The 27,586-nt window shown below is 36.1% G+C and overlaps 4 protein-coding genes across 5 annotated transcripts; 2 read left to right on the top strand and 2 right to left on the bottom strand.

Moving 5' to 3' along the window:
• Positions 1-6,426: 6,426 nt before the first annotated feature.
• On the bottom strand, positions 6,427-8,820 carry LOC107006613 (ubiquitin-40S ribosomal protein S27a-like). The gene is made up of 2 exons (XM_015205129.2): positions 8,699-8,820; positions 6,427-7,069 (listed from the first exon to the last, which is right to left on the bottom strand). Exon 2 carries the CDS (start codon positions 7,045-7,047, stop codon positions 6,577-6,579), a length of 471 nt encoding a protein of 156 aa, XP_015060615.1. The 5' UTR covers positions 7,048-7,069; positions 8,699-8,820; the 3' UTR covers positions 6,427-6,576.
• A 694-nt stretch (positions 8,821-9,514) lies between these two features.
• Positions 9,515-19,713, top strand: LOC107006610 (protein GFS12). 2 transcript variants are annotated; one of them, XM_015205125.2, is made up of 17 exons: positions 9,516-9,841; positions 9,952-10,037; positions 10,904-10,994; positions 11,067-13,048; positions 13,185-13,512; positions 13,594-13,809; positions 13,934-14,006; positions 14,098-14,303; positions 14,397-14,459; positions 15,112-15,320; positions 15,402-15,513; positions 16,077-16,595; positions 16,860-17,164; positions 17,252-17,492; positions 17,575-17,648; positions 18,356-18,491; positions 19,435-19,713. In XM_015205125.2, the coding sequence occupies exons 1-17, from the start codon at positions 9,716-9,718 to the stop codon at positions 19,582-19,584; spliced, it is 4,917 nt and encodes a 1,638-aa protein (XP_015060611.1). In that variant the 5' UTR covers positions 9,516-9,715; the 3' UTR covers positions 19,585-19,713. The 2 variants fall into 2 exon arrangements, with proteins under 2 accessions (XP_015060610.1, XP_015060611.1); XM_015205124.2 differs by having other exon boundaries at positions 9,515-9,841; positions 10,904-13,048.
• Positions 19,714-21,405: 1,692 nt separating this feature from the next.
• LOC107006612 (S-adenosylmethionine synthase 2) lies at positions 21,406-23,795 on the top strand. The gene is made up of 2 exons (XM_015205127.2): positions 21,406-21,559; positions 22,397-23,795. The coding sequence occupies exon 2, from the start codon at positions 22,407-22,409 to the stop codon at positions 23,586-23,588; it is 1,182 nt and encodes a 393-aa protein (XP_015060613.1). The 5' UTR covers positions 21,406-21,559; positions 22,397-22,406; the 3' UTR covers positions 23,589-23,795.
• Positions 23,796-24,200: 405 nt separating this feature from the next.
• On the bottom strand, positions 24,201-27,569 carry LOC107006611 (pentatricopeptide repeat-containing protein At3g06430, chloroplastic-like). The gene is made up of 2 exons (XM_015205126.1): positions 27,178-27,569; positions 24,201-25,750 (listed from the first exon to the last, which is right to left on the bottom strand). The coding sequence occupies exons 1-2, from the start codon at positions 27,526-27,528 to the stop codon at positions 24,614-24,616; spliced, it is 1,488 nt and encodes a 495-aa protein (XP_015060612.1). The 5' UTR covers positions 27,529-27,569; the 3' UTR covers positions 24,201-24,613.
• Positions 27,570-27,586: the final 17 nt, after the last annotated feature.

Raw genomic sequence — 27,586 nt, 5'->3', positions numbered from 1 at the left:
TTTTTTTTTTAAAGACGCTCTATAAATTTAAAATTGTTTTGAAATAACGTTTTAAATATTTTTTATACTATCCACTTTGAGATTTCGAGTATTACTTAAATAAATTGGAATACATATGAATGTATCCAATCAAAGTTTATTTTCAATTAATTTAGCTTTTTTTTTTTAAAGACGCTCTATAAATTTAAAATTGTTTTGAAATAACGTTTTAAATATTTTTTATACTATCCACTTTGAGATTTCGAGTATTACTTAAATAAATTGGAATACATATGAATGTATCCAATCAAAGTTTATTTTCAATTAATTTTGGTATTGTCGATAAAATGAACTAAGAAGAGAAAAGTTGAAGTAATGGAAGCATCTATATCTGTCCAAAAACTTTTTCACGTTAGAAAGAAGATTTTTAATAAGTTATGAATAGTATTTTTATGAAATTAATTAATCTAGATTTTTTTTAAAAAAAATAAATAAAAAGTTATCATTGATGATTGTGTCAAATTGCTTCGATGGTATTGATGGGGAATAAGGTAAAAATAATAAGTACAAGATCTAATTGATTTCGATTTAATTTATATATGGATTGTTTTTAGCCCAATTTGACCCTTCAAAAAGATAATAATATATATATAGATTGTTTTCAGCCCAATTTGACCTTTTAAAAAGATAATGAAGAATTTATATAACAGACTCCAAAAATTTTTTGAAACTAATGTGCGTAAAAATAGTTATTGCATATAATTACCTTATTTAGAATATATGAGGGAAAAAAAATAATATTGTAATATACTCTTTAGAAATGACAATCTTTTTTAAACACTTTGCAAATAATTTTGGAAGTGTTATAATGTATTAATAGATAATTTTGTGTTTAGAATCTACCGATTGTTTCTAACTCTCCTGGACTCTTTATTTTTGATATCGTATTGGTATCGACATGATGTGGGTGTGGGATTTGAGAAAGAATCTTTCACCGACTCTTTATTATTGATGTCGGACACGACATGGGAGTGGGTATGGGATCCAAGTCCAAATACTTAGCCAGTTCTGAGGAAATTTCAAACTGTTATAGCCTGTAATTTTCAATTTAATCAAATTATCATGAAATTGGAATTGATCAAGCACGATGTATGACTGAGTTATATTTGGAAGAATAACCCATTCCAACTCGAGCTCCTCAATCCATAACAATGTAGCTAAGTTGGCCTCTAATATCTCATTTGGGTGTCTTACATTCTCAAGTCTAAGCAGCTCAACTGATCCTCTTAAACATCTCATTTTGTTTACCTCCACAATGGTATAACCTTTTTCTCGACAAACAACAAATGTAGACAGCATTTGAACATTAACTCGTTCTGCAAAATGTAATGGCATGTTTAGTATCTTCCTACACCCATTAAATTCAAGATGCCTAAGGTTCCCCAACTTCGTCAAACTATTTGGCAGATACTCAAGTTCTTCGCACCCGTTCAACTTAAGAATCTCTAAATAAAAGAGTTTCCCAATCTCTCTAGGTAAACTTTTGAAAAAATTACCAGAGAGATCTAGGTAACGGATGTGCTTCAAAGATGTAAGTATTCTTGGCACCACTGTAATGCGCCCCTTCCTCAAATCTAGAACTCTTAGCACATCAAACTTATCGAGGAGATAAGGCACGCTTTGACCAACATCTGCAGCGTCATTCCTACGTATCAAAAGGAAGGTCCGCAATCTTTTACACTCGGGGAATTTCTCCGCAAAGTCATCTGACATCAACTTAGTGCAACAAAATGACAAATGCCTAATGTTTTGGAGTGAAGAGTCAAAGGTTATTGGCGTCATGCTATGGATGACGAATTTAAGGCTTTGACTGATCAGAAAACTTGGGTTCTTGTACCTAAGCCCCATGGGCGGCATCCAGNAAATTTAAGGCTTTGACTGATCAGAAAACTTGGGTTCTTGTACCTAAGCCCCATGGGCGGCATCCAGTGGGTTGTAAATGGGTGTACAAAATTAAACACAATGCAGATGGCAGTATTTCCAGGTACAAGGCTCGTTTGGCTGCTAAAGGATACAATCAGGAGTATGGGCTTGATTACTCCGAGATATTCAGTCCTGTTATTCAGCAGGAAACCATTCGCCTGGTACTGTCACTCGCCGTGCGCAACAATTGGCTCATCAATCAGTTGGATGTTTCCAATGCTTTTCTTCATGGCATGCTTGATGACACTATCTACATGACGCAACCACCGGGCTATGTTGATCCCCGCGTCCCTCAACATGTTTGCAAACTCCAGAAGTCTCTGTATGGGCTCAAGCAAGCCCCCCGTGCTTGGTACACACGTCTGAAAACGTTCCTCCCAGGACTCGGCTTCACGTGTTGCGTACACGACACGAGTCTGTTTACTCGACATTCAGCACACGGTACAGTCATTCTTCTTGTCTATGTAGATGATATCATTATTACAGGCTCTACTGCAGCTCTCATTCAGGATGTCACTCGAGCTATGCATACTACCTTCAAAATGAAGGACCTTGGCCCGTTACGTTATTTCCTGGGAATGGAGGTTTCTCGGACTGGTAGCGGCTTGTTTCTTCATCAGTCAAAATATGCTCGAGATCTGTTGCAGAAAGCTGGACTGGAAAAATGCACCAGTCAACCAACACCGATGGCAGTCTCTTCGTCTACGAATGGAGCCGACACCCCCTTTGCCGATATCACCCACTTCCGCAGCCTCATTGGGGCTCTACAGTATCTGGCCATTACCCGTCCTGACATCCAGTTTGCTGTCAACCGAGTTGCTCAGCGCATGCATCAACCAAGTGAACATGATTACCATTGTCTAAAACGCATTCTCAGGTACATTTTTGGCACTCTTGGTCGTGGTTTACTCATTCGACCCGGGGACTTGGAGCTTCGGGGTTTCTCAGATTCAGATTGGGCGAATGATAAAAATGACAGAAAATCTACATCGGGGTTTCTCGTTTTTTTGGGGCCGAACCTGATCTCCTGGTGTACAAAAAAACAACCCAAGGTCTCTCGGTCCTCGACTGAAGCTGAATACCGCGCCCTTGCTCTTCTTGCTGCTGAGACCATGTGGGTCACATATATTCTTCGCGAACTCCGCGCCACTCACACTGTTCCTGCTCTCTATTGTGACAACAAATCAACCATCTGTGTGGCCAAGAATTCCGTCCTACACACCAGAATGAAGCATGTTGATACCGATTGTCTCTTTGTTCGCGATGAAGTTCAGGCCGGCACCATGACTGTGCAGTATGTACCCACTGAAGAACAACCGGCTGATATTCTCACCAAGCCTCTCCCGAGCCGACAGCACGATTACCTCAGTTCCAAGCTTCCGTTCGCTTCCGCTCAGCTCAGCTTGAGGGGGGATAATAACAGATAGTATTAAATAAATAGTATAAATAATATTAGTATTTACTATGTACTAATCCTAGTCCTATTAGAATTAGTACTCCTTAATCCTAGTCCTATTAGGATTAGTACTCCTTCCTATATCTCCTATATATATCTCCCATGTATTCCCTTATTAGGTGGTTAACACTTCAATACAATCAATATTCCTTCAGACTATGATCCGACATCTGCAAATGTATATCTGAAGATATAAACTTAATCATGCGATAAAAGAAAGCATTCATTCTGCATACGTTGTTCTTCTTCTTAATTGGATAAGAATAAAAGAAGGACCTCTGTTAGACCCGTAAACTACTTGATCTAACTACATGCAGACATGTCAAGGACTTGGGCATTGGTCTTGACATGGATGGGGGCAAAACAGTGCAACACAGGTTCAAGGTGCTTGGGTGTTGGCAAGGCAGCTTGAACATGCAAGGCTTACGTGCGGGCTAGAGTCATTGGCAAGGCAGCGTGTTGGCTTGACAAGGCAAGGCTGTGAAGACTTGACAATGGCAAGAACAAAGGCAGTTCACGTGAATTGCTGAAATAAAACTAAGTGTTGGAGGACAACTAAAATATTCTAAGTGTTGGAAGCTGGCTGAAATATTCTAAGTGTTGGAATGTAGCCTGAAATATTCTAAGTGTTAGAATATTAGTATTTCGTGTAGATAAGAATGTAATTTGAATTAGATTCTATCTGTTAGAAATATAGTTGTTGGAAACTTAGTTTGAACCCTGTGATGACAAGTGTCGGACAGGTGTCATTTGTAACTGCCGCATGTAACTTCCAAGTGCAGAAATTTTATTAAGGGTGGAAATTCGTCTAAGGTTTAGACAGAGTGTTTTCTAGCCTTAGACAAATTCGTGAAGCCTTCCTTTGTATTAATTATCAGATTAATAAATGTTGGGACAAGTTCCTGTAAAGTCTGTTTGTTGTTTAACTTTGCTGCTAAAGTATTTCTATACTTAGTCAAATTCGTGGGTGTAAAATAGATTGAGTGTTACAGACGTTTGTAAGACTGCCTAGAGTGATGTTCGATAAAAATAAATCGACCCTCTTTCAACCTCCCTACTAGATCCTTAAAATATTGCTTACCAATACATGTCAGATTTCTTTCACCCATAGGCTCAATCAACCCTTCAGCCAACCACAACAACACCAACTTTTTCTCTTCGAAGTTATAATTAGCATGAAAGAGACTACAATAGGTAAAACATTCTCTCAATTGTTTAGGCAGATTGTAATAACTTAGTGCTATAGATGAAAAGATACGATCTCTGCACGAAGTTAACTCCCACAAATCACTTTTCACTTTTCAAGGATATTGTTGGGATCACTAAAGTTTACTTTATTATTCTCGTCTCATAATAAATGTCGTTGTCTGCCTTATTCTTATACATAAATATTTTGATTATATAGATTTTAAAAAATAATTTACAATATATATGTTTATGTTGACAGGATGAGAGATTCTTACATTCAATAGTTGTTGTCTAACGTTAATTAAGTAGAAAATTATGAAATCTTAGGTTATACTAATCTAACTTTCTTTTAAAAATAAAAATAATAAGGGAAAAGGGTCTGATATACCCCTCAACTTTGTCATTTGGAGCTGATATACCCCTCGTTATAAAAGTGGCTCATATATGCCCTTACCGTTATACAAACGGCTCACATATACCCCTGCCGTTACAAAATGGCTCACATATACCCTTCATTTAACGGAAGTTAAAAAATTAGTTTTAAATTTATATTTATTATTTCTAATTTTTTTAAAAAAAATTATTTAGTGGTATATATGATTCTTCTATCAAAGTTCAAGGTATATTTTAATTTTTTTCATACATAAATTATTTTTTGACTTCTTTTATTATAATTATTTGAGTTACTTATTCTTATTTTGTTTTTTTCTTTCATTCCTTAGTTTAAAGAAAAAAATTAAACTATTTTTTTTGTGTGTGTATTGTAATTTAATTTCGTATTCGAAGAAAAAATTTGGTCATCTACAATAAGTTTTACAAGAATATTAGTGAAACATAAATAAATTTGATTATCAAAATAATAATTATAAATTAGTCCTTGAAACAAAAAAAAAGTCAAAAAAAAATATATTTGACGAGGATTAAATTTACTCATTGGGATTATATTTTTTAGAAAAAAATAATAAAAATTTATATAAAATTATTTTTTTTTTCATTTCCGTTAGAGGAAAAGGGTATATGTGAGCCATTTGTTTACAAGTAGGGGTATATATGAGCCACTTTCATAACAAGGGGTATATCAGCTCTAAATGACAAAGTTGAGGGGTATATCAGACCCTTTTTCCAAATAATAATGAGAAGTCCAAAAGCATACATTGTTGGAGAAACTAACTAATCACATATATTCCTATTCCTATCATATTTAATATTCTCCCTGAATGTCTTATTAATTAATAATTACATACCATATTTCAAGTTAGATATACATATATATATACATATTTTTCTTTTGCTACCGGATACACTAAAATAGAAAGAGAGGCGACCAAGAAAGGAAAACGACCGAGATTCTTCTACGTATCCCAAACACATAGGAGTCATCTAGTGTGTTTAGGATACCAGATAAGCGAGCGAGATATGAGAGTAGTGAGCAAGATCTCACGTCCATGTTTATATCCCAAATACAATGTGATATCCACTTAGAAACATACCATAAATACAATGTATCTAAAATAAATTAAACCTAATTTTTACCTCATATATCCCGAGAGACATTTATTTAAAATCTGGAACGCACTAAATTTTGATAAAATTCGTAATATTGCAAATTAATGAAATTGTGAAATGATAAATGTTACTTAAACTAAAAAAAAAAAAAAGATAATATCTATGTCAAAAATGTTCAACAATTAGTATGTATTTATATTTAACATATATATTCGCAAAAAAATTCGAATGAACCAAGGTTCGTCTCGAAACCAATCTCTTACCTAATAACTCCAGTATTGATAAATATTAAACTAAAATAATTCAAACAAAAGGAAAAAAAATACTTTTAACGGACAAAATCCATAATTTGATAAGCTGCAAATATGAACCCATAATTCAAATTCATTACATCTTTGTCACAAAGAAGACCTATAGGACGAATTTGGGGAAAAAGCAACACAACCACAAAGTAATAGGCAAATCTAATCACCACCAGCTTTCTGGTAAACATAGGTAAGGCCACATTTACCACAATAGTGCCTATCAAAATGGTTAGCCATGAAGGTTCCAGCGCCACACTCAGCGTTGGGGCACTCCTTACGGAGCCTCTGAACCTTGCCAGAATCATCAACCTTGTAAAACTGGAGCACAGCGAGCTTAACCTTCTTCTTCTTGTGCTTGATCTTCTTAGGCTTAGTGTAAGTCTTCTTCTTACGCTTCTTGGCACCACCACGGAGACGAAGCACAAGGTGGAGGGTGGATTCCTTCTGGATGTTGTAGTCAGCTAGCGTTCGGCCATCCTCAAGCTGCTTTCCTGCGAAAATCAACCTCTGCTGGTCTGGTGGAATGCCTTCCTTGTCCTGAATCTTAGCCTTAACATTGTCAATGGTGTCTGATGACTCTACCTCTAAGGTAATAGTCTTGCCCGTTAGGGTCTTCACAAAGATCTGCATTTTTCACCACTTGGTGCGCCCACTGCACAACACAAATGAACAAAAATTCAATAAATCAATGACAATGTAAAATATAAATCCTATTTTCTGTTACAAATCAATTCTATTTGAATCGAATTAGTCAATAGACCTATATTTAAAAACAAACAAATATGTAAAATATAAATCCTATATGCACAATTGCACATACCACTCTCTTTAAGCCAAATCAAACAAAGAACATATTTTTCATCAATCAATCAACTAGGTATCTGTTCCAATGAAAAAAAAAAGGAGTTCCTCTATTACTACTACATGTCTATTCACGACCAAATCAAACGAGAAACACATATTAACATGAAAAGACAACATTAAAACAATTCTCTGTGAGAAATGAGGTATGCAATACAAATTCTATGTAAGTATCAGTACATTCTATCTAAACCCGAATCAAGTAAACAAGTAACAACATACAATATAATATTAACTCGTAAAAATCACAAGAAACAATGATATATGATGACAAATGTGATGAGCTATATGAACTCTCTGTAACCATACAATTCTACACCACGACTAAATGGAATAGACTATCCTCTATGCACATTTCACTCTATTCAGGCCAAATCAAACAAGGAACAAATTCTACATTCGTCAATCAACTATGCCTCGGTTTCAATGAAGAAAAATAAGTTCCTCTATAATCACTTCGGTCGATTTTAGCTCAAATAAAAAAGGAGAAACAAGTATTAACTTGCAAAAATCACAAGAAACAATGATATATTACAAATGAGGTGAGCTATATGAACTCTCTATGAATATACAATTCTACACTTCTTAAAAACACAAAAAATGGAATAGACTACATAAACCCTCTATGCACATTTCACTCTATTCCGGCCAAATCAAATAAAGAACAATTTTTTCAACTAAACAAGAAGCATATACTAGCGTGTATAAATCACATGAAACAATGATATATGACAAGCGGGATGAGCTGTATGAACTCTCTATAACTATATAATTCTACACCTTGATTTGAAAAACAAAAAAATTGAATAGACTGAATAGAACCTCTATACACATTTCACTCTATTCCAGCTAATCAGACAAAGAACAATTTTTTTTCAACAATCAACAAACCAGGTCACCGTTCCAACGAAGTTTTTTTTTTAAATTCCTCTATAATTACTTCAGTCAATTCTAGCTCAAATTAAACAAGAAACATATTTTAGCGTGTATAACAACGAGAAACAATAATATAAGCTATATAAACTCCCCGGAACTATACAATTCTACAACTCGATTAAACAAACAGACTTTATATAAATCCTCGATGCATATTTCACTCCAAATCAAACAAAGAACCAATTTTTAATCAATCAAACAACTAGGTCTCTGTTTCAAATTCAAAAAAAAATTAAAATTAAGCCCCTCTATGATAACTTCAGTCAATTCTAGCTCAAATTAAACTGAGAAACACATACTATCGAGTTTAAAATCACGATAAACAAAAAACTCAGAGAAATGAATATGTTATCACATCATTAACAATCCAAGTAATTATACTATCAAACCAAATACACATATTAACAATAAATAATCAAACAAATATGAATAAAAACAGCATCAATATACAAAATTTTGTGAATTGAGAGAAATAGGAACTTACGAAATATGAAGCTGAAGAGTTCCGCTGCACAGAGAATTGAAGGAAGAAGAAGATAAAATGTAGAATTAGGGTTTCTGGAGAATTTATGGGTTCAAAATTGGGCCTTCCATTTGGGCTTGGACCCAACACTGATCCAATGGGTCATTTGCACTATTTGGGCCCTTATCGAGAGGCAAATACAATGTATCTAAGAAAATTCAGACACGATACGTAATTATTAAAATTATCGTTGAATTAAATAATTAACTTTTATACTAGTGTTTTGTGAAGGTTGTTCTTAATTTTTATTACTCTGGATAAATGACTTTTTTACGGGTTATAAATTTATATTTTTGCATCATAATATTGAACAAATTATATATCATCACTTTAAAGAACTTATGTCCCGTAAAATATACTATACATGTAGTTTAGTGCCTTATGAACATTGTTTTGCCCTCGAGTAGTTGAAATAGGCTTGGTAAACCCAAAAAAACATAGATTTTTATGGATAAAGTGACACTAATTTGTTTATAAGTTTATCGTGAGCCAAAAATATTTATTTATAACGTTAAATTATTCGATTAAATTTTTTAAAAATATAATGTTACAACTATACAAATAATCTTAAACGAGTTGATCGTCGATTTTTTATCCTAAAATGTTTGATTTATGCCCCTTTAATAATTGAATTATGTTTAGTATAAATATAAAATAAAATAAATGACAAGCAATTTATTATATTAATTCAATTATTTCTTTCTTTTATATAGCCTTCCTCTTAATATTTTAATAATATCAATTTATAAAATTTATTAAATTTTACAAATTGCAATATGGTCCCCCCCAAAAAATTACATGCTAACTTGTCCGGCAACCGGAAGGCCGGGGAAAAACTGCTGGATAAAACATCGTATAGTCAATTATAGCTTACAGAAAGACCGACAAATCGTCGGAAAATCAAGAAAGTTGTTGTAGTCTCTTTCTTCAGTGATTTGATGAAAAAACATCAAAATCTGTAGAGAAAAATTTGAGAATATGGAAAGAGAAATGTGCTTTGAGTGTTTACAGCGTCGAATTCAATCAGATTTCTCTGACCAACTCATCTTCTGCTATGGTGTTTCTAATTCACCTCTTCCCTTTGGTTCTACTGCTATTGTTCAGGTACCATTTACTTAAAAAAAGGAAAAAAGAACAACCCCTTTTGTTATAAGCATAGAAAGATGAGTTCTTTGGATGTTTTTTAGTGATTGTATGAGTTGTTAATTTTGCAGACATCAAGTTCAAATGGAGAAGGGTTGCCTCAGTTTCTGCTGAAGTATATGCCCCTGTGTAAAGATAGTTGCTTGGCTAATTACATGTAAGATTTGTGCTTTTCCTTTTGTATTTTCAATCCCCTGTTGGAAAACAAAAGGAAATTATTGTTTATGTGATGTTTATTGCTTTCGTTGAGCTGAGGGTCTATTGGAAATAGCCCCTCTAACATATATGTCCCTTCGTAAAAGATAGGTTCTTGGCTAGTTACATGTAAGATCTTGTGCTTTTCCTTTTGTATTTCCGTTCCCCTTTTGGAGAACAAAAGGAAGTTATTTTGTATGTGATGTTTATAGCTTTGGTTAGGGTTTATTGGAAATAGCATCTCTACTTCTTAGGTAGGAGGTAGGCCTCCCTAGTTTTTTCTAATGTATATGCTTCTTTGTAAAGATAGTTTCTTGGCTCATTGCATGTGAGGTATTGTGTTTTCCCTTTGCATTTCCGACCCCCTTTTGGAGAAAAAAGAGAACTTTATTATCTATGTGGTGTTTATAGCTATCGTTGAGCTGAGGGAAATAGCCTCTCTACCTACACTCTACCCTCCCTAGTTTCTGTTGACATATATGCCGCTTCATAAAGATAGTTTCTTGGCTAAAATTACATGTACGATCTTTTGTTTTTACATTGCATTTCCCACCCCACTTGGGAGAAAAAAAGGGGAAGTTATTATCTATGTGAAAGCAAAGAAAGAAAAAGAAGCTTAAGGGGTGTTTGACCATAAATAGTGTTCCCACTTACTCTCCACGTGTGACTCAAACTCTCAACCCACTGGTCGATGGTGGAGGTGCTAAACCACTTGAGCAAGCCTCACTTATCAAGTGGAAGCAAAAAGAAACTAAAAAGACAACTTGTACATTTTTGATACATAGTGGTCCCAATTGATCTTATACAACTTGCTGCCCTTCTGTGTAGTGATCAACATTATTTGGAAGATTTTGAAGCCAGAACGAATAGTGGCAGTGGGTGTGAAGTCCCGGTGGCGATTGATCAGGTTAAAACTGAGGTCAGTGTTGGACTTTCCAGTGATAAAACTTCTTCTTTAGAAACTAGATCATCTGAATGTGAAGATTTGCAGAATGGTGGCAGACATCAATCCCTATATGGCTTAGCCTGTCAAAATGTGACCTGTAACTTTTCTGGTACATTTTCTTGCTTTAGGACACTGTCTGCCCTGGCTCCAGTTGCTCGGATTGGGATTTCTTCATCTTCATTGGTTGAAGGTATTGTTTCAGAGTTCTTGTCTGGATCACTTGAAGATCATGTTTTAAATTCTCTTACTCTCATGATAGAAGGTAAAAGATCAGGATTAGAGAGTGTGAACTTTCTTAGTTTAGTGGGGATCCCTTCATTTGGTGAAGAACAACTTCCTGGCTGCATAAGGCATCCAAACATTTCTCCAACTTTGGGAATGCTAAAAAATTCTGGTCAACTTAATTTGTTGCTTCCAAAAATGCCACATACCTTGGAAAACATTCTTCACTTTAGCCCTGGTGCCTTAAAGTCTGACTGGCATATGCGGTATTTACTCTTCCAGATACTATCAGGATTGGCATACATGCATGGTTTAGGTGTTTTCCATGGTAATGTCTGTCCATCCAATATATCATTGGTTGATTCCTTATGGTGTTGGCTACCCATTTGTAGTAAGTTCCTCCAGAGTTCTGTTTCAATTTCCAAAATAGAGGGTAGTTGTGATTCAGGAGTTAGTTGCTGTTTTGATGGGTGCCCTTTACAAGGTCTTTATGCTGATCTAAGCCTCTCCCAGTCTACAGATTGGTATTCTAGCTTTAAACTTTGGTGGAGGGGTGAAATAAGTAACTTCGAATATCTGTTACTCTTAAACCAATTAGCCGGGAGAAGATGGGGTGATAACACTTTTTATATTGTAATGCCATGGGTCATAGATTTTAGTGTGAAACCTGATGAGAATAATGACACTGGCTGGAGAGATTTAACTAAGAGCAAATGGCGGCTGGCAAAGGGTGACGAGCAATTGGACTTCACATATTCGACATCTGAAATTCCTCATCATATATCAGATGAGTGCCTGTCTGAGCTGGCTGTCTGCAGTTATAAGGCAAGGAGGTTGCCTTTGGCTGTTCTGAGGATGGCTGTTCGTTCAGTTTATGAACCTAATGAATATCCTTCTACTATGCAAAGACTATATCAATGGACACCAGATGAGTGCATTCCGGAATTTTTTTGTGATCCCCAGATATTTTATTCTATACATTCTGGGATGTCGGATTTAGCTGTGCCTTCATGGGCTGGAACCCCTGAGGAGTTCATCAAGTTGCACAGAGATGCTTTAGAAAGCGATAGGGTATCACACCAACTACATCATTGGATTGACATCACTTTTGGCTACAAATTGTGCGGTGATGCTGCTGTTGCTGCCAAAAATGTTATGCTGCCCTCATCTGCTCCTACAAAACCGAAGTCAGTGGGACGCCGCCAACTCTTTACTAAACCACATCCTCCTCGGCGGCTGGCCAAGACCAGTGAAGCAGAAATGAATCAGCTCTCTACAAGTGATTTGACTGAGCATGCTCTGCCTTTTGAAACTTCATTCTTGTATGAATTAGAAGAAGCAGCTGCGTTTTCTGAGCATGCACCTCATTTGGATCCTATCTACAACTTGCATCCAGATGTTCATGAAGAGCTTGACTCACCTGGGAAAGGCCTATCAACTAAAACATTAGATAATATTATGTCCAGAAAAACTGGCTCTAGCACCAATTCTGTTATGCCATCTGTTATTGATGTTAATTACCTTATCAGGAATATTGAAGTGGGTGATGATGTATCTGTGGGATATCAAGCACTATTGCTTTGGAAGCAGAAATGTTCCCATTCACACATTTATTCCAAAGATGTTGCTAATGATATCTTTGCAGTTGGCTGTATCGTAGCAGAACTCCACTTGAGTAGGCCACTTTTTGATCCAACCTCTTTGGCTGTGTACTTAAAGAGTGGTGTCTTACCTTCTTTAGTACAACAGCTTCCCCCTGACGCTCAAGTTGTTGTTGAATCCTGCATCCAAAAGGATTGGAGGAGGTATAGTTCTGTATTCACTTTTCCATCTTTTAAAAGCTTGCATTTGTGCTACTTCCTAAACTCCTTATTTAGTGTCGATATCTGCAGAAGAGAAGGAACCATCCAAAACTAACTGTTCTTTTTTTTCTTTAATTAGGAGGCCTACTGCCAAATGTCTTTTGGACTCTCCTTATTTTCTAGCAACAATCAAGTCATCCTATTTGTTTCTTGCCCCCCTTCAACTTATAGCAAAAGATGAATCACGACTTCATTATGCTGCAGCTTTTGCTCAACAGGGAGCCTTGAAAGCAATGGGAACATTTGCTGCCGAAATGTGTGCTCCTAACTGTTTGAAATTAGTCTTGAATCCTTTATCAGATTCGGAAGCTGAATGGGGTTGCATAGTACTTACAGAATTTTTGAGGTGTCTAGATCCAGAAGCTGTAAAGAAGCTAGTCCTACCTGCTATCCAGAAGATTCTTCAGGTTAACTACTGTCTAAATATGTGACCTGTCTATCTCCTCGGCTTTTGCTTCTGAAACCTACTGTATGTTTCTTACTATCAGGGGACTGGTCCTTCACATTTGAAGGTTTCTCTTCTCCAAGGTTCCTTTGTGCTGGATATATGGAACAAGATTGGTAAACAAGCATATGTGGAGACAATACACCCATTTGTGGTATTAAACTTACACGGTACTCCTTGCAAGAACTCTGCTGCTGCTGCTTCTGTCCTGTTGATTGGGTCTAGTGAGGAACTTGGTATTCCAATTACTGTTCATCAGGTTGTAGTCGACCACTTTTCCCCTCCCCTGTATATCTTTGATAGGTGGAAGTACCTACACTTAATGTGAATTTGTTGAAAGGTTATTCTCATGTTGTATGACTGACATTTTGGTTTCTTGCCAGACAATTTTACCTCTCCTTCACTGCTTTGGCAAAGGGCTCAGTGATGATGGAATTGATGTCTTAGTTAGAATTGGTAATGATAAATTCAGTAGTGTAGACCTTTGTTCTGATTTACAAATTATGCTTCTGATTTGCAACCTAACTAGGTGTTTCTTATCTTTCAGGTAGTCTTTTTGGAGAAGATTTCATAGTCAAACAGATTCTACCATTACTAAGAATTGTCATCACTTCGTGCATTGACAATTCATTTGCAAATAAGCATGAAACTGCACAGAGTTGGAGTGCTTTGGCCCTAATTGACACTCTAATGACTTTAGATGGTCTCACTGCTTCCTTGACCCGGGAGGTGCTTGTTAAGGAGCTTGTTGAAGTATGAAATTCGATTTTCACTTCCAATTAATTTTAATTTCACTAAAATTTCAGCTCACCTTCCAGTTAGTAATGTGTTGAAATACTTATGTAGGATGGAAAATTCTTATATCTTCAAGTTCTCATGCAGACCAACTTAGGAATTCAGGTGTTCGAGGTATCTCCACGTCTCTTCCAATTTTTCTCTTGGGATCTGTTCTTTCTTAACCTCTGGTACAAACCTGCACTTTCTTAAACTAGTGAGCTACATTTGATGAAATAAAATTGTATAGAGAATACTTTCCAGATTTTATGTCCCAAATTATAGAACTCACTCCCTATGATCATGTTTAGCTCTCAAACATTTCCTTATGCCCATTACTTTTGGACCAAATAATACAACAATCGTGCTCCTGCTAGCATCAGAAATACTCATCTCCCTGGATTTTTGAACACAGTGAATGTTCAGGTCAAGCTTTTAGAAGATCTTGTATATGGATTTTTAATGTCCTTAGCTGTCATAATTTTGTATCGAGCTTCCTACTTTAAAAGCTAATAGTATTGAACTTCCGTAGTACATTTTTCTGAGAGAAGTGACACTTTGATACTCTCTGTGTTTTATTGGCAATATAGGGAGCATCGTTACTAAAGTTACAAAATCCTCCCTTAGTTATGGTCTATATTTTTTGCGGTTATAGAGAACTATGAAAGGTTTTTTTCTGTTCTTAGAAATATCTGGAGGTTCAAGTAAAAATTCCAGACTCTTTCTTTATTTCTTGATGTTTTATGCTTGTTATCTGTGTAGATGATGGTATTCTTTTGCATGCAAGGGTGCTGCAAGGAATCTGCTAGCTCTTTGCCAGCAAATTGGATCAGATTTAACAGCGTTGCACGTCCTTCCAAAACTCAGGAAACTTTTTGATGAGCTTGCTTTCTCCCAGGAGAAAGCAGGTCATTCTAGCATCAAGGGAGGAAGCCTTCGAGGTCCCAATACCAAGAAGGAAGATGAGAACAAAATTACAAGCCGTTTGGACCTTGTGTGGGTTTCGTTTTTGTTTTTGGATAGGATTCCCTCGTCTTATTATTTTTCTTATTTATTTATGAGCTTTATTGTATGTAGGATGCTTTTATATCCATCATTTGCATCTCTTCTTGGTATAGAGAAGCTTCGCCAATGTTGTGCCACATGGTTGCTACTAGAGCAGTTTCTTCTACGCCATTATAATTGGAAGGTTTGTTTCCTAATACTTCCTGGAATAAGATTTTAAGTTGGAGAGGAACAAATTCTATATGCTACACATTAACATGCCAACTTTGGTAATAAGTAATGACTGCCTCAAATGGTTATCAAAATCAAGATGGAATACTAAAATAGACTCTAGGGTGCCGCGTCACACAATCAATTTGACAAATAAGAAATATGAAACTAGCTTAAGCTCATAGATCAATTGAGTATTGTCAGGAGATCCATTCCATCAGGTAAAGCTCATCCGAAGTGACTTAGAGCCCGTTTGGATTGACTGTTTTTACGCTAAAAATAGCTTTTAAGCACTTTTGGAGTGTTTGAGTAAGTGAAAAAAGTGCTTATAAACACGTAATTCTAATCTATGGCTTTTGGCTTATAAGTCAAAAAATGAAAAGCCAATCCAAACAGGCTCTTGATTCAGAGCAAGACCCAATGACTTAAATATAGCATGTGTAGAACTATATATTTTTCTTTTTAGCACCATGGGTGCTCTTTTCCCTTGCATGCCCTTTTTCGTTGTGTGTCAATTTCTGAAATGTCATGATTCAGTGGGAATCCACAGGAGAATCTTCTCGAAGTGGTCCATCTAGTATATATGCTAGAAAGCCGACTCATGGTGAGAGGTTAACATCTAAACATACTCCAGATACGTTGCTGAATGGGTTAGGGTGGTCAACGCCTCAATCACAAGGAAAAAAGGGTGCCAAACCTCCTATGATCAACAGACATCCGTCCATTCAACATCAGGATTCTGCTGATAGGAATGCAAGAGGCTCAGATTTTAGCAGGATTGAGCCCTGGTATTGGTTCCCCAGTCCAGCTGCTAATTGGAGTGGCCCTGATTTTATTGGCCGTCCTGGTGGTTCAAAGGATGAACTTCCATGGAAAATCAAAGCATCAGTTCTGCACTCTGTTAGAGCACATCAAGGATTGCTAAGGTCTATAGCAGTCTGCCAAGATGAATGCAATCTTTTCACTGCTGGAGTTGCTCCAGGATTCAAAGGAACTGTTCAAAAGTGGGAGTTGTCAAGAGTTGATTCTGTATCTGGTTATTATGGCCATGAGGAGGTGTGCTAATCTATCTGTTGTTTGTTACATTATTCTATTTTTCGAACTCATTTTCCTGTTTTGCTATCAAGTTGGGGGCGTTCATCATTATGTTGTGCCTAGCAACTTGTTATCTTCTTGTTGTTCTTTGTGAGACGAATTGAACATGATACTTACCTAGCATGAGTTGGTTCTGTACCTTGAAACTACATTCTAATAAATTCTCTAATAATTATAGTATTTACTAGTGAAAGTTCTATTCATTTATTTGTCTCTCCCTTACAGGTTGTGAACGACATTTCTCTTTTGGCATCAAGTGGAAGGGTAGCTTCCTGTGATGGGACAGTACATGTATGGAATGGCCAAACGGGGAAGCTGATCTCTGTGTTTGCTGAGTTTTCTACGAGTTCTGTGCATCATACAAGCTCTTTACCAAAAGCTTCAAAGTTGAATGTGGAACAGGCTAATATGCTACATTTTAATCCATTGTCCGGTGGAATATTGAACACTGATGGTAATTTATACACTAGTATGTATTACTCAGAATATCTGGACAATATTGTTGTGGGTACTGGAAATGGATCTCTCAGGTCAGTGCTTTCTGGAGTTGTGTTAGATTTAAATTGATTCTGATACATCTCTTACTTGGTTTATTTGGTCGTCTACTTTGTATCCAGATTCATTGATGTCAGACAAGGTCAAAAACTTCATTTATGGAGGACTGAAGCAACTGAATCCAATTTTCCTTCTCTGATATCATCTATATGCTCAAGTGCTTCGACCAAACAGCAATGCGGAAATCCTCAATATCCATCTTGGGTTGCTGCTGGACAAAGTTCTGGGCATTGCAGGTTATTTGATGTGAGGAGTGGCAAAATTATTTCCTCATGGCAAGCTCATGATGGTTTTGTCACTAAGGTAAGAGTTGACTTTTGCTTCCAGTAGATTGAAATAAAAGGTTCTACTTACTCTGGTGTCTTTGCTTCCTCGCTGCCTGCAGATAGCCACATCGGAAGAGCATTTGCTGGTTTCAAGCTCTCATGACCGCACCTTAAAGATTTGGGACTTGAGAAGGTTACTTGGTGTTATACATTTATTCTTAAGCTTAGCAATATGGAGAAACTAAGCTCCCACAAAATGGGGATAGTAAGATTAGGCTCATCCTCTTCTGGCTAGATAATGCGACATCTTATCTGTGACTAAACCTCGTAGATAAGCATATATATAGTTTGTTTATCCAGAGTGGAAATTGCTGCATAGCTAAATTCATTCAACAGTAATTTATCTCTAGTAAACTGCATAGCTTAAATTCATCGAACAATAACTCATGTCCAGTAACAGTTGTTGCGCTCTACTCTTGATAGTGTACTCAAGGCATATGATAATATGGTCTGTGTTTCAATTCCATATCCTTTTTTCTAAGTTATCATTGAGAAAGTTTCAGGTTTGAGATAACCAAACGTCTTATTTTCTGCCCGTCACAAAGCCAACCATGCACGATAATAAGTTAGTGGCTGTCTTTTATAGATTTAGTATATATGTACAGATCCGTGATAAATTTATTGAGTGTTTTATCAAGTGATGTAGTTTAAAAATCTCAACTATAAAGGATTCCTTTCCTCCTGCCTATCAGAGATGAAACTCACAAGGGGATTACGAAACAAATTTAATTGCACAATCTGGCATTCCTTGGTCTTTGTGATGTTTACTCAATGCCATTACTGAGCTTTTTGTTGTTTGAGATTTTTTTTTTCATTTCCTTACTTTATTTTATATCGCAGAAATTGGAAATCAAAACCCTTGGCTTCTAGAGGTCACACTGATGGTGTTTCTGATTTCTCCATTTGGGGGCAATATGTGATTTCAATTTTCCGCAGTAAAATTGGGCTTTCTTCTTTGGCCAGTTCTTCTGATGAAGTAAGTATCCTTGTCTGTATCTTTTCACTTTTTACACACTTCTGTTCTACTTCCGCAGATGTTTTTATATTCTGTCTGCTTTCACAGAAGATAGTATCTTATTAGTATAACCGAGATATTCCTATAGAATCTAGAATCTGCTTTTGGTGCCTAATTACTGATTGTCAGACAACTTACCATGTATTGCAGCACCATATTAATTCTGTTAAGATAGATGTACGAAGGATATGAAATGCCATTTGCATAGATGAATAAATATAAAAGGGAAAATTTTGAGATGGTGACATTGTTCTCCGAGTTTAACATCTTAGCTGCGTGTATAGACCTAATATAGAAGTTAGATCTTCTATTTTATTTCGTAGGCTCCTTTGTGTACGAGGAGTGCACTATTAAAATATTTATAGGATGAGAGTTGAAGTGTTCTCTTTTCAGAATGAACTCTAATCATATGACTATTAGAAAACGAGGGATTGACCGTTTACAGTATTACTATTTAGGTGAATGTTTTCTAGAGGTTGTCGTTAAGTAGCAGAGCATACCCTTCTCTGGTCACTATTTTCGTGCAAACATAGCTTATGAAAAGTAGCTGCAGAATATGGTAAACCGAGGACAAGACACATGATATTTGGGTTTAGATGCACTTCACGTGTACAAAACATGCTAGGGAGAAAGCTTGGTACGCTTAAATTGGGAGGAGGGTAGAGGATCGAGCCTGACACCCTAAAGTTTCGAACATCTGCCCAACTAGAGCTAGATGAGAAGTCCACATCGGATTTCTATTACGTTTTGTTATCAAAAACTTCTTTTAACAGTTACTCTGTGGACTTTGGTGGCTCATTTTCAAAGTTTGTTCCTTACCTCTGGAAAACAATGCTTAAGAATCACTACTTGTTTTACTGTTTGTAATTTGCATCTTACTGGCTTTTAAACAAAACGTTGCCAGGACGTTCAGCAACTTGTCGCGCCTCAGTATCTCTACATGGGTGATCGTGAATCAAAGAACGTGTCTGTTTTATCAAGTATCAGTGTTTTACCTTTTTCGCGGCTCTTTGTTGTTGGAACAGAAGATGGTCATTTGAAGATCTGTTGCTAGCTTGGTTCTGTCCTGGAAAATCTCTTTGCCTTCCAATTTTCCTAATTTATTTTGTATTAATTGTTTTCATTTAAGTTGGTTGTTATCAAATTGGACATTCTTAATGCAATTAAGTTTTTCCTATATTTCTTTATGGTGTTTCCTTCTACTTGTTTTTGTGCGGAGGATATAATGAACTTGAAATGTCACTTACGTAACTTTCTTTTCGTTGTTTGCCTCATTTTAAAGAAATTTGAGTTTTCTAGTACCTGGTAAAAGGATAGTAACTATTTCATATATTGTTCAGGGTTGTCAACGATACCTAAAGCAATGCTCAAAACGTGTTGAGCGCTTTACTTTGCTGAATGTGTGGTTCATGGTCGTACCGAGGTTTTAAGACATATATTTTGCTTTATCGTAAAAAAAAATATACTTGTCATTCATGATTATAATTTATTATATTAATTTTAGAAACTCGACTCAAAAAAAAATATTTGATGTTAGGTGGTGGTTGTTGGGTTTTATTTGGTGGGGTTTTTAATTGTTAGTTGTACTTAACAAAATCAAAAGTGAAAATGATGTTTTTTTAACTTTGTGTATACTATATTTATTATAAAATATTTAAACCTATTTCTACCTACCAAATCTTAATATACAACATATTTTTTATAACATATTTAATTCATACAAAAAAAATTCACCATTTAGGTCCCAAATCCAATCAAAATTTTTTTTATATAGTTATTATTATTATAATATGAGAGGGTGATTTTTTAAAGATAAATTATGCAAATTCATGCATTATTCCTAATTATTTAATTCATTATTAAATTTGATCAAGAAAGGTGCCAAAAGTTTAAGGTAATATTTTATTTCAAACCACTGATGTTTTAAAAATAAATAAATGGGGGTCCTCAAAATATTATATTTGAGAATAAACATGTAGAATCTTCAAATTATTATTATGTATTGCTAATTTAAGAACTTGCTTAATTAATTAATTAATTAATTAATTAATCATGGATTATGTAAGACTGATTGATCAGTTACTACTGATTATTTATGACAAGAACTTCCATTAGGATTAAAAATGGACAAATTGAACATCATTATTTTAAAATCCGCTTAATAAATGCGATCGCGTACTTAGGGTTTTAAAAAAAAATTCAAAATTTCAGAATATAAAGAAATAAATATACGAAAAAGGCAAATGAGATCAATAATTACTATATATGTATATATATACATAAAAAAGCATTTTGACCAATCTTCTTAAACTTATGTAATTTAACGTGAATTGAAATATTAATGTTAACGTTTTAAAAAAAATAAGAATATTCATTTTCAATTTTTGATGGGATATTATAAAACAAAAACGATTTTCACGTCAAGCAACTACTAAATTTTGAGTGTGCTCAAGAAAATACATATTTTACGTGATAAATCTCGTGCGATTGGATCAATATATCTCATCATTACTTTTATTCAAGTAAACACACGTCTTACGTGACAAATCACGCGTAAATTAACATACAAAACACGTGTATCTCTTGAAAAATATGACATATTTTATGTGATTACGAAAATCGAGGGCGAAACCGTGTGGGTTGATAGTGAATGACAGGTAATAGTATAGCAGTATATATNTAACAAATCACGCGTAAATTAACATACAAAACACGTGTATCTCTCGAAAAATATGACATATTTTATGTGATTACGTAAATCGAGGGCGAAACCGTGTGGGTTGATAGTGAATGACAGGTAATAGTATAGCAGTATATATTAGATCCACCGACGATTTATTTCTTATATTTTTAATCAAATTGATTGTGAGCCGTTGATTTAAAACCCGATTACCAAAAATGACCCGAAAATGAATGTAGCCCTAATTTATGTCAAAGGGGGATTTCTCTCATTTTTCTATATAACCTCTTCATTCATTTCATTTCTTCCTTGCCCTTCTCCTCCTCATTATATTCTACTTCAATCAAAGGTCAATTTCTCTCTCTCTCTCCTCTTTCTCTCTCTATATGTATATGTTTATATATATGTTTAATTGATTGATTGATGATGTATAGTACTGTTTAAGTAGTTGTAATTATTTTATACGGTATTCGAAACACGTGATTTAAGTTATCTGGAATCTATTGTTGATGAGAGGTGACAAACTCGTAAAAGTAAAATTAGTTGAGAGGACAGGTTGACAAGTTACCCTACTATTGGTTTTGGTAGAAGGTGTGAGGTATCTCGTAAAATTAAATTAGTTGAAGGGACAACTTGACAGAGTTACTTCCTACATGATGTTGGTAGAAGGTGACAGATATCTCGTAAAACTTAATTAGTTGAGGGGTCAGCTTGATAGAGTTATGTGGTATGTGCGAGTTGGTTTGGATATCACGATTATTATAGAAAAGAGTTGTTGTTTTCTATGGATCTGATTTAAAGATGTTATTTTGATGTTTTGCTATGTCGTTTTAGCTCTTTTTTTGTATGTGTATGTCTTACTTGAAAAGGCTATGCTAATTTCTGTGTGTTGGTTTCAATTTTATGAGGGATTTTGATTTCAAGTTTACATTTTTTAACTTGATCCAGTAATCTTTATTACTCCTTATATGGCACGGAGTTTGAGAAATTAAAGAATACTTTTGAATTGCGTGATCTTAAACTAATGATATGTAAAATGTGACTACTTACATATGTTGATGCATTATGAAACATTGTTTTTGGCCAAATTTAGTATACTCAGTGTCTCTTTGGTTTACTTATGGAGCCCATTTCCGTTGTTCGAATTGGTTTTTGGTTACTGATATGATGCACTTCGTCCATGCAGATTTAGAGAAATGGAGACTTTCTTGTTCACATCTGAATCAGTCAACGAGGGACATCCCGACAAGCTCTGTGACCAGGTCTCTGATGCAGTGCTCGATGCCTGTCTAGCTCAGGACCCTGAAAGCAAAGTTGCTTGTGAGACTTGTACCAAGACCAACTTAGTTATGGTCTTTGGAGAGATCACCACCAAGGCCAATATTGATTATGAGAAGATTGTACGTGACACTTGCCGGGAAATTGGATTTGTGTCCCCTGATGTTGGTTTGGATGCTGACAATTGCAGGGTCCTTGTGAACATTGAGCAACAGAGCCCTGATATTGCTCAAGGTGTTCATGGTCATTTGACTAAGCGACCTGAGGAGATTGGTGCTGGTGATCAGGGTCACATGTTTGGCTATGCCACTGACGAGACACCGGAGTTGATGCCCCTTAGCCATGTTCTTGCTACCAAACTTGGAGCTCGCCTTACTGAGGTCCGCAAGAATGGAACTTGCTCTTGGCTCAGACCTGATGGTAAAACACAAGTGACTGTTGAGTATCACAATGACAATGGTGCTATGGTTCCTCTACGTGTTCACACTGTCTTAATCTCCACTCAGCATGATGAGACTGTTACCAATGATGAAATTGCTCGTGATCTCAAAGAGCATGTCATCAAGCCTGTCATCCCCGAGAAGTATCTTGATGAGAAGACCATTTTCCACCTCAACCCTTCAGGCCGTTTTGTCATTGGTGGGCCTCACGGTGATGCTGGTCTTACTGGCCGTAAGATCATCATTGACACTTATGGAGGTTGGGGTGCTCACGGAGGTGGTGCTTTCTCTGGGAAGGATCCTACCAAGGTCGACAGAAGTGGAGCCTATATCGTGAGGCAAGCAGCTAAGAGCATTGTTGCTAACGGTCTTGCTAGAAGGTGCATTGTTCAGGTTTCATATGCCATCGGTGTGCCTGAGCCATTGTCCGTCTTTGTGGACACTTATGGAACTGGGAAGATCCCTGACAAGGAGATTCTCAACATTGTGAAGGAGAACTTTGATTTCAGGCCCGGAATGATTTCCATTAACCTCGATCTACTGAGGGGTGGCAACGGCCGATTCTTGAAGACTGCTGCCTATGGGCATTTTGGTAGAGATGATCCTGACTTCACATGGGAAGTAGTTAAGCCTCTCAAGTGGGACAAGCCTGAAGCTTAAACTGGAATATAAATGTTTCATCCCTTATGTGACAAAGCTTACTATAGGCTGCATGTTGGCTTTTGTTTCGCCTTTCTTTTGATTTTTTATATCTTATATTTGTTCTTTTAATGTGGTTTTAGAAATATTGTTCTAAGTTTCTTGGATAAGATAAAGTTTGAGGAATATGAAATCATGGATTGAGATATTAAATCTTGCCTTTTGTTATGTGTTACTGACTGCTGTAGACAGGATAGAACTTTTCGATTTATCGGGCTTTTGTTATCTGTTCCTTACACAGCCAGCAAACTGTTACTCACATAAATATGAGAATCTCTGAGTACGAGAAGAAGCACTATGTGTTCCCCCAACTGCATTTTTTGTTTTAATATGCTTGTAGCTTTCTCTATGTCTGGGATTACCTATGAAATAGAATCTGTACGTCGAGGCTCAGACGTGCAGATCCATCAAATGCAGTTGGATATTCCTTCTTAAGAGGACACTAACCCTCTGGATCTTGCTAGCCAGGGAAAAAACACAGCTTAATACAGCTCTGGATTGTAATCTCTAATGAAAAATACAGCTCCATGAGCAAGAGGCTTTGCAGATGTAAGAAAAATGGAGAAAAACTAGTACTATGAATCCATCATATAATAAACATAGTCAAAGCTGAATTGATATTTTAACGGTAAAAGGCAAAAACCAAAAAGTAAAAGGGCAGCAGAACCTGCTTGGAACATCGAATGTAGCATTCTTGCCATAATAGCTCTCTCTATTTAGGAAAAGAAGACACACCTGATACAGAGTTAGAGAACAAACATGGCAATACCACATGATAAAAGATTGAGCTTTACAATGATACAGTAAAAGTGATCCATTCATGCCTAAGGCTTAGATTCACCTTCTCGTAAACTTGGTGACAAGGATAGTTACCCGCTCCAAGCAGACAACTGAGTGATCTTATCAATCTACAGCTCTGCTGAAAACACTGAAGATGTAGCTTTGGTGCTCCAATGCATTGTTAAATTAAATTTCATATTTAGTTCTCAAGTAGGCATTAGCTCTAGCTTATCTTGGCTGTCGCAGGAATCTGAGGCAGACATCATCCGCTTTTCTTGCTCTAAATCATAGACTTTGTCTGTCATTCCTTCCTTTCTATATGCCTCAGCCATAACAGTGTAAGTTGTGTCATCTGGTCGGAATCCCTTATCTTTCATTCGCTTGAAAACTCTCTCCATCTCCAATAAGTCCTCTGCCTTTGCACAAGCATAAATAACAGAACTGAAAAAGGAATTGTTTTCAGGGATCTCCAATTTCCCAGCTAATTGGACAGCGTTGATCACCTTAGGAAAAAGGCCTGCATTTGCATATCCTCTAATGAGACAGCAAAAAGTCTTGGTGTCACCTTTAACGCCTTCAGCACGCATTTGATCAAATGTGTACTCCATATGCTTTGCATCACCTATATCTGAAAACGCTTCGATGACGTTGTTGTAAGTCGATGTTGTCCAAGGAAATGAAAGTTTACGCATGTACTCCATCACCGATGACATCTTATCGTACATTCTTTTCTTCCCATAAGCACTAATAAGGATATTAAATGTTCGTGTCTCTGGCTCAATACCGAAACTACAAAACTTCTCATACCATCTCTCCATCATTTCAACTTGCCCCTTGTTGCCAAATAAGCTCAGGATTGTGTTCATTGTCCATATATCAGGTCTGCTGTCTGTGCTCTCAAGCATTCCCGAAAGCACTTTCTCCATCTCTTCATATTTCCCCGCTCTCCCGTAACCACTCAAGACTATATTTTGGGTGACAGTGTTAGGAACTATGGAACGTTCAGTCATTTGTTCATAAAGAGAGTCAACCAGATCAAACCGGGATGCATCCACACATGCCTTAATTAATATACTGTATGTATAAACATTTGGCTGACAATAAGGGAGCTCAATCATCCGTTGTAGAATCGTAAATGCCTTGTCAATTATGTTGCTTCTACAGTAAGCACCAACCAAGGCTGTATAGAATTCTGGTGTGGGATCCAATCCCTCTTCAATCATTGTATCAAAAAGTTGTTGTGCTTTCCCTGGTTGCCCGCATCTCCCAAGAAGTACAAGAAGCTTCATATATGTACTTTCTTTCGATTGATAAAAGGGTTGTTCCTTTAGCATTTCAAATACCTAGAGGCAAAAATGCATTGAATTATCTAAACCTCATGTTTGGAAGTGGGAAGAAAAACAGAAGAGAGTTAGAGACATCCAATTGGCAAATACATCAGCAATAAAAGCACCAAGGAGTTCTATACAAAAGAAATATTCGAATGCAAGCCCAAAAAACAATAAGATGCAGTAAGATTACTTAAGAAAAGAGGGTAACCTTCCATTTACCTTTGTATTTTTTGGGAATAGGGAGTCTGAGGACAAATTATGTGCACAAACTGCAAGTGAGCTCTTTGATATTTCAGAAAAAGTGATACTCCGGGTTCAGGTTTTTAATTTATGTTTTCGAGAGTGAAATCTATCCAAATGAGGAGCTTAAGGTACTCAGGGTGGCTCTGCATGAAGTGAATACTCCAGCTTTGAACAATATCGATCAGAGTGCATCTCATTATCCACCAGTGTTATCAAAAGCGCAAAGCACAAATATGTATGTGTAGTCCAAAATTAAAAATCACAACCATGAATAAACTCCACACACCAAGTCTCTAACTAGACTAAGAAGACTCTTAGCATGCGCCAAAACTATTATAAGTATGACAGAAAAAAAAGGACTCCCTCCGTTCCAATGTGTTTGTCTCACTTTTTTTTGTTTAATAACTTTTTGATTCTAACTTCACACGTGACAAGTTTCAAACCACGAAATCAAAGACTAAAACCANATTTTCTTTTTTTTGGCAACTTTTTGATTCTAACTTCACACGTGACAAGTTTCAAACCACGAAATCAAAGACTAAAACCACAACACTCAAACGTCTTTTTTATTTTCTTAATGAACTCCATATCAAGTCAAAACCAATCAAATAAATTGAAAACAAAGGGAGTATAAGTATGATACCAACATCTAACTATGCACATCGCCTCTTCCTTTATTTCCGTTATGCTTTTCTAGCTAACTCTACATGGATCTTGAGATATTAAAGTTTCTTAAAGCAAAAATCCCACATTATGCTTCAGCTCTACCTCACTCCATTCTATGTTTGCTCGGACTCTTTAAAAAGGATTCCGCCCCGTATTAGATCCTTCAAAAATAACTACTTTTGAAGAATCTAACACACACCCGTTAACATTTCCGAAGAGTCCAACCAACATAGATCCCATTTACCATCTTCAATCATCACAAACATTGCACCTATAAACTAACTTCAGCTAACCTCATTACTCAATCAACAAGAGAGCTAAAAAAGAAAGAACCTTTACAAGAAATTGAGCAGCCTAACATCATCTAACTCAGAAAATCTACACACTCAATTGCTTCCAAACACTTAACCAGATAATAACAAGGGTTTAAGAGCAAAAGGGGTTTTACAAAATTGAGCAATCCACACATAAAAAACAAACAACAATATCAAAACCAGAAAAATCAAAAGGGTATTTTAGCAAAAACTAACCTCAAGAGCTTGAACCCATTGTTTTTTCTCAATATACTCAGAAAGAGCTTCAGTAATAGTATTAACCCAACCTTTAGCATTACCCTTTCTATCCAATTTTTTCTTAATATTCTTAATGGGTGTTCTCTTATTATTTTTAAAACCAGATTGTTCAGTGAATCCTGGGTATTCCCCTTGTTTCCAGTGCTTTTTCTTCGGAAATGCAACGGAAGAAGAAGCACGGCAACATATTACGGCGGTGAGTGGCCGCCGGAAGTCGAAAAGACGGCGAATGTTACCGCCGGCGGGATGAATTAGAGGAGAGGGAAAGAGTGAAGATGAAGAAGATAAAGAAATAGAATTGGTCGCCATTTTTTCTCAATTAAACATTCAATTTTTTTTCAAATATATCATGATATATATATATATA

Source organism: Solanum pennellii, chromosome 12 (genome assembly GCF_001406875.1).
Source record: "Solanum pennellii chromosome 12, SPENNV200".
In the NCBI taxonomy this organism is placed as follows: Eukaryota; Viridiplantae; Streptophyta; class Magnoliopsida; order Solanales; family Solanaceae; genus Solanum; species Solanum pennellii.
Note: the sequence above shows the minus strand (reverse complement) of the source record. Positions and strands in the feature narration are given on the sequence as shown.

What these genes read in the sequence shown, in the direction of transcription:
- LOC107006610 (XM_015205124.2), top strand. Translation starts at nt 9,716, where the DNA reads ATGGAAAGAGAAATGTGCTTTGAGTGTTTACAGCGTCGAATTCAATCA. An exon ending in GTTCTACTGCTATTGTTCAG is followed by an intron (nt 9,842 to 9,951) that starts GTACCATTTACT and finishes TTAATTTTGCAG; the next exon opens with ACATCAAGTTCAAATGGAGA. An exon ending in AAGATTTGGGACTTGAGAAG is followed by an intron (nt 17,649 to 18,355) that starts GTTACTTGGTGT and finishes TTTATATCGCAG; the next exon opens with AAATTGGAAATCAAAACCCT.
- LOC107006613 (XM_015205129.2), bottom strand. Translation starts at nt 7,047, where the DNA reads ATGCAGATCTTTGTGAAGACCCTAACGGGCAAGACTATTACCTTAGAG.
- LOC107006611 (XM_015205126.1), bottom strand. Translation starts at nt 27,528, where the DNA reads ATGGCGACCAATTCTATTTCTTTATCTTCTTCATCTTCACTCTTTCCC. An exon ending in AATGGGTTCAAGCTCTTGAG is followed by an intron (nt 25,751 to 27,177) that starts GTTAGTTTTTGC and finishes TTTTGCCTCTAG; the next exon opens with GTATTTGAAATGCTAAAGGA.
- LOC107006612 (XM_015205127.2), top strand. Translation starts at nt 22,407, where the DNA reads ATGGAGACTTTCTTGTTCACATCTGAATCAGTCAACGAGGGACATCCC.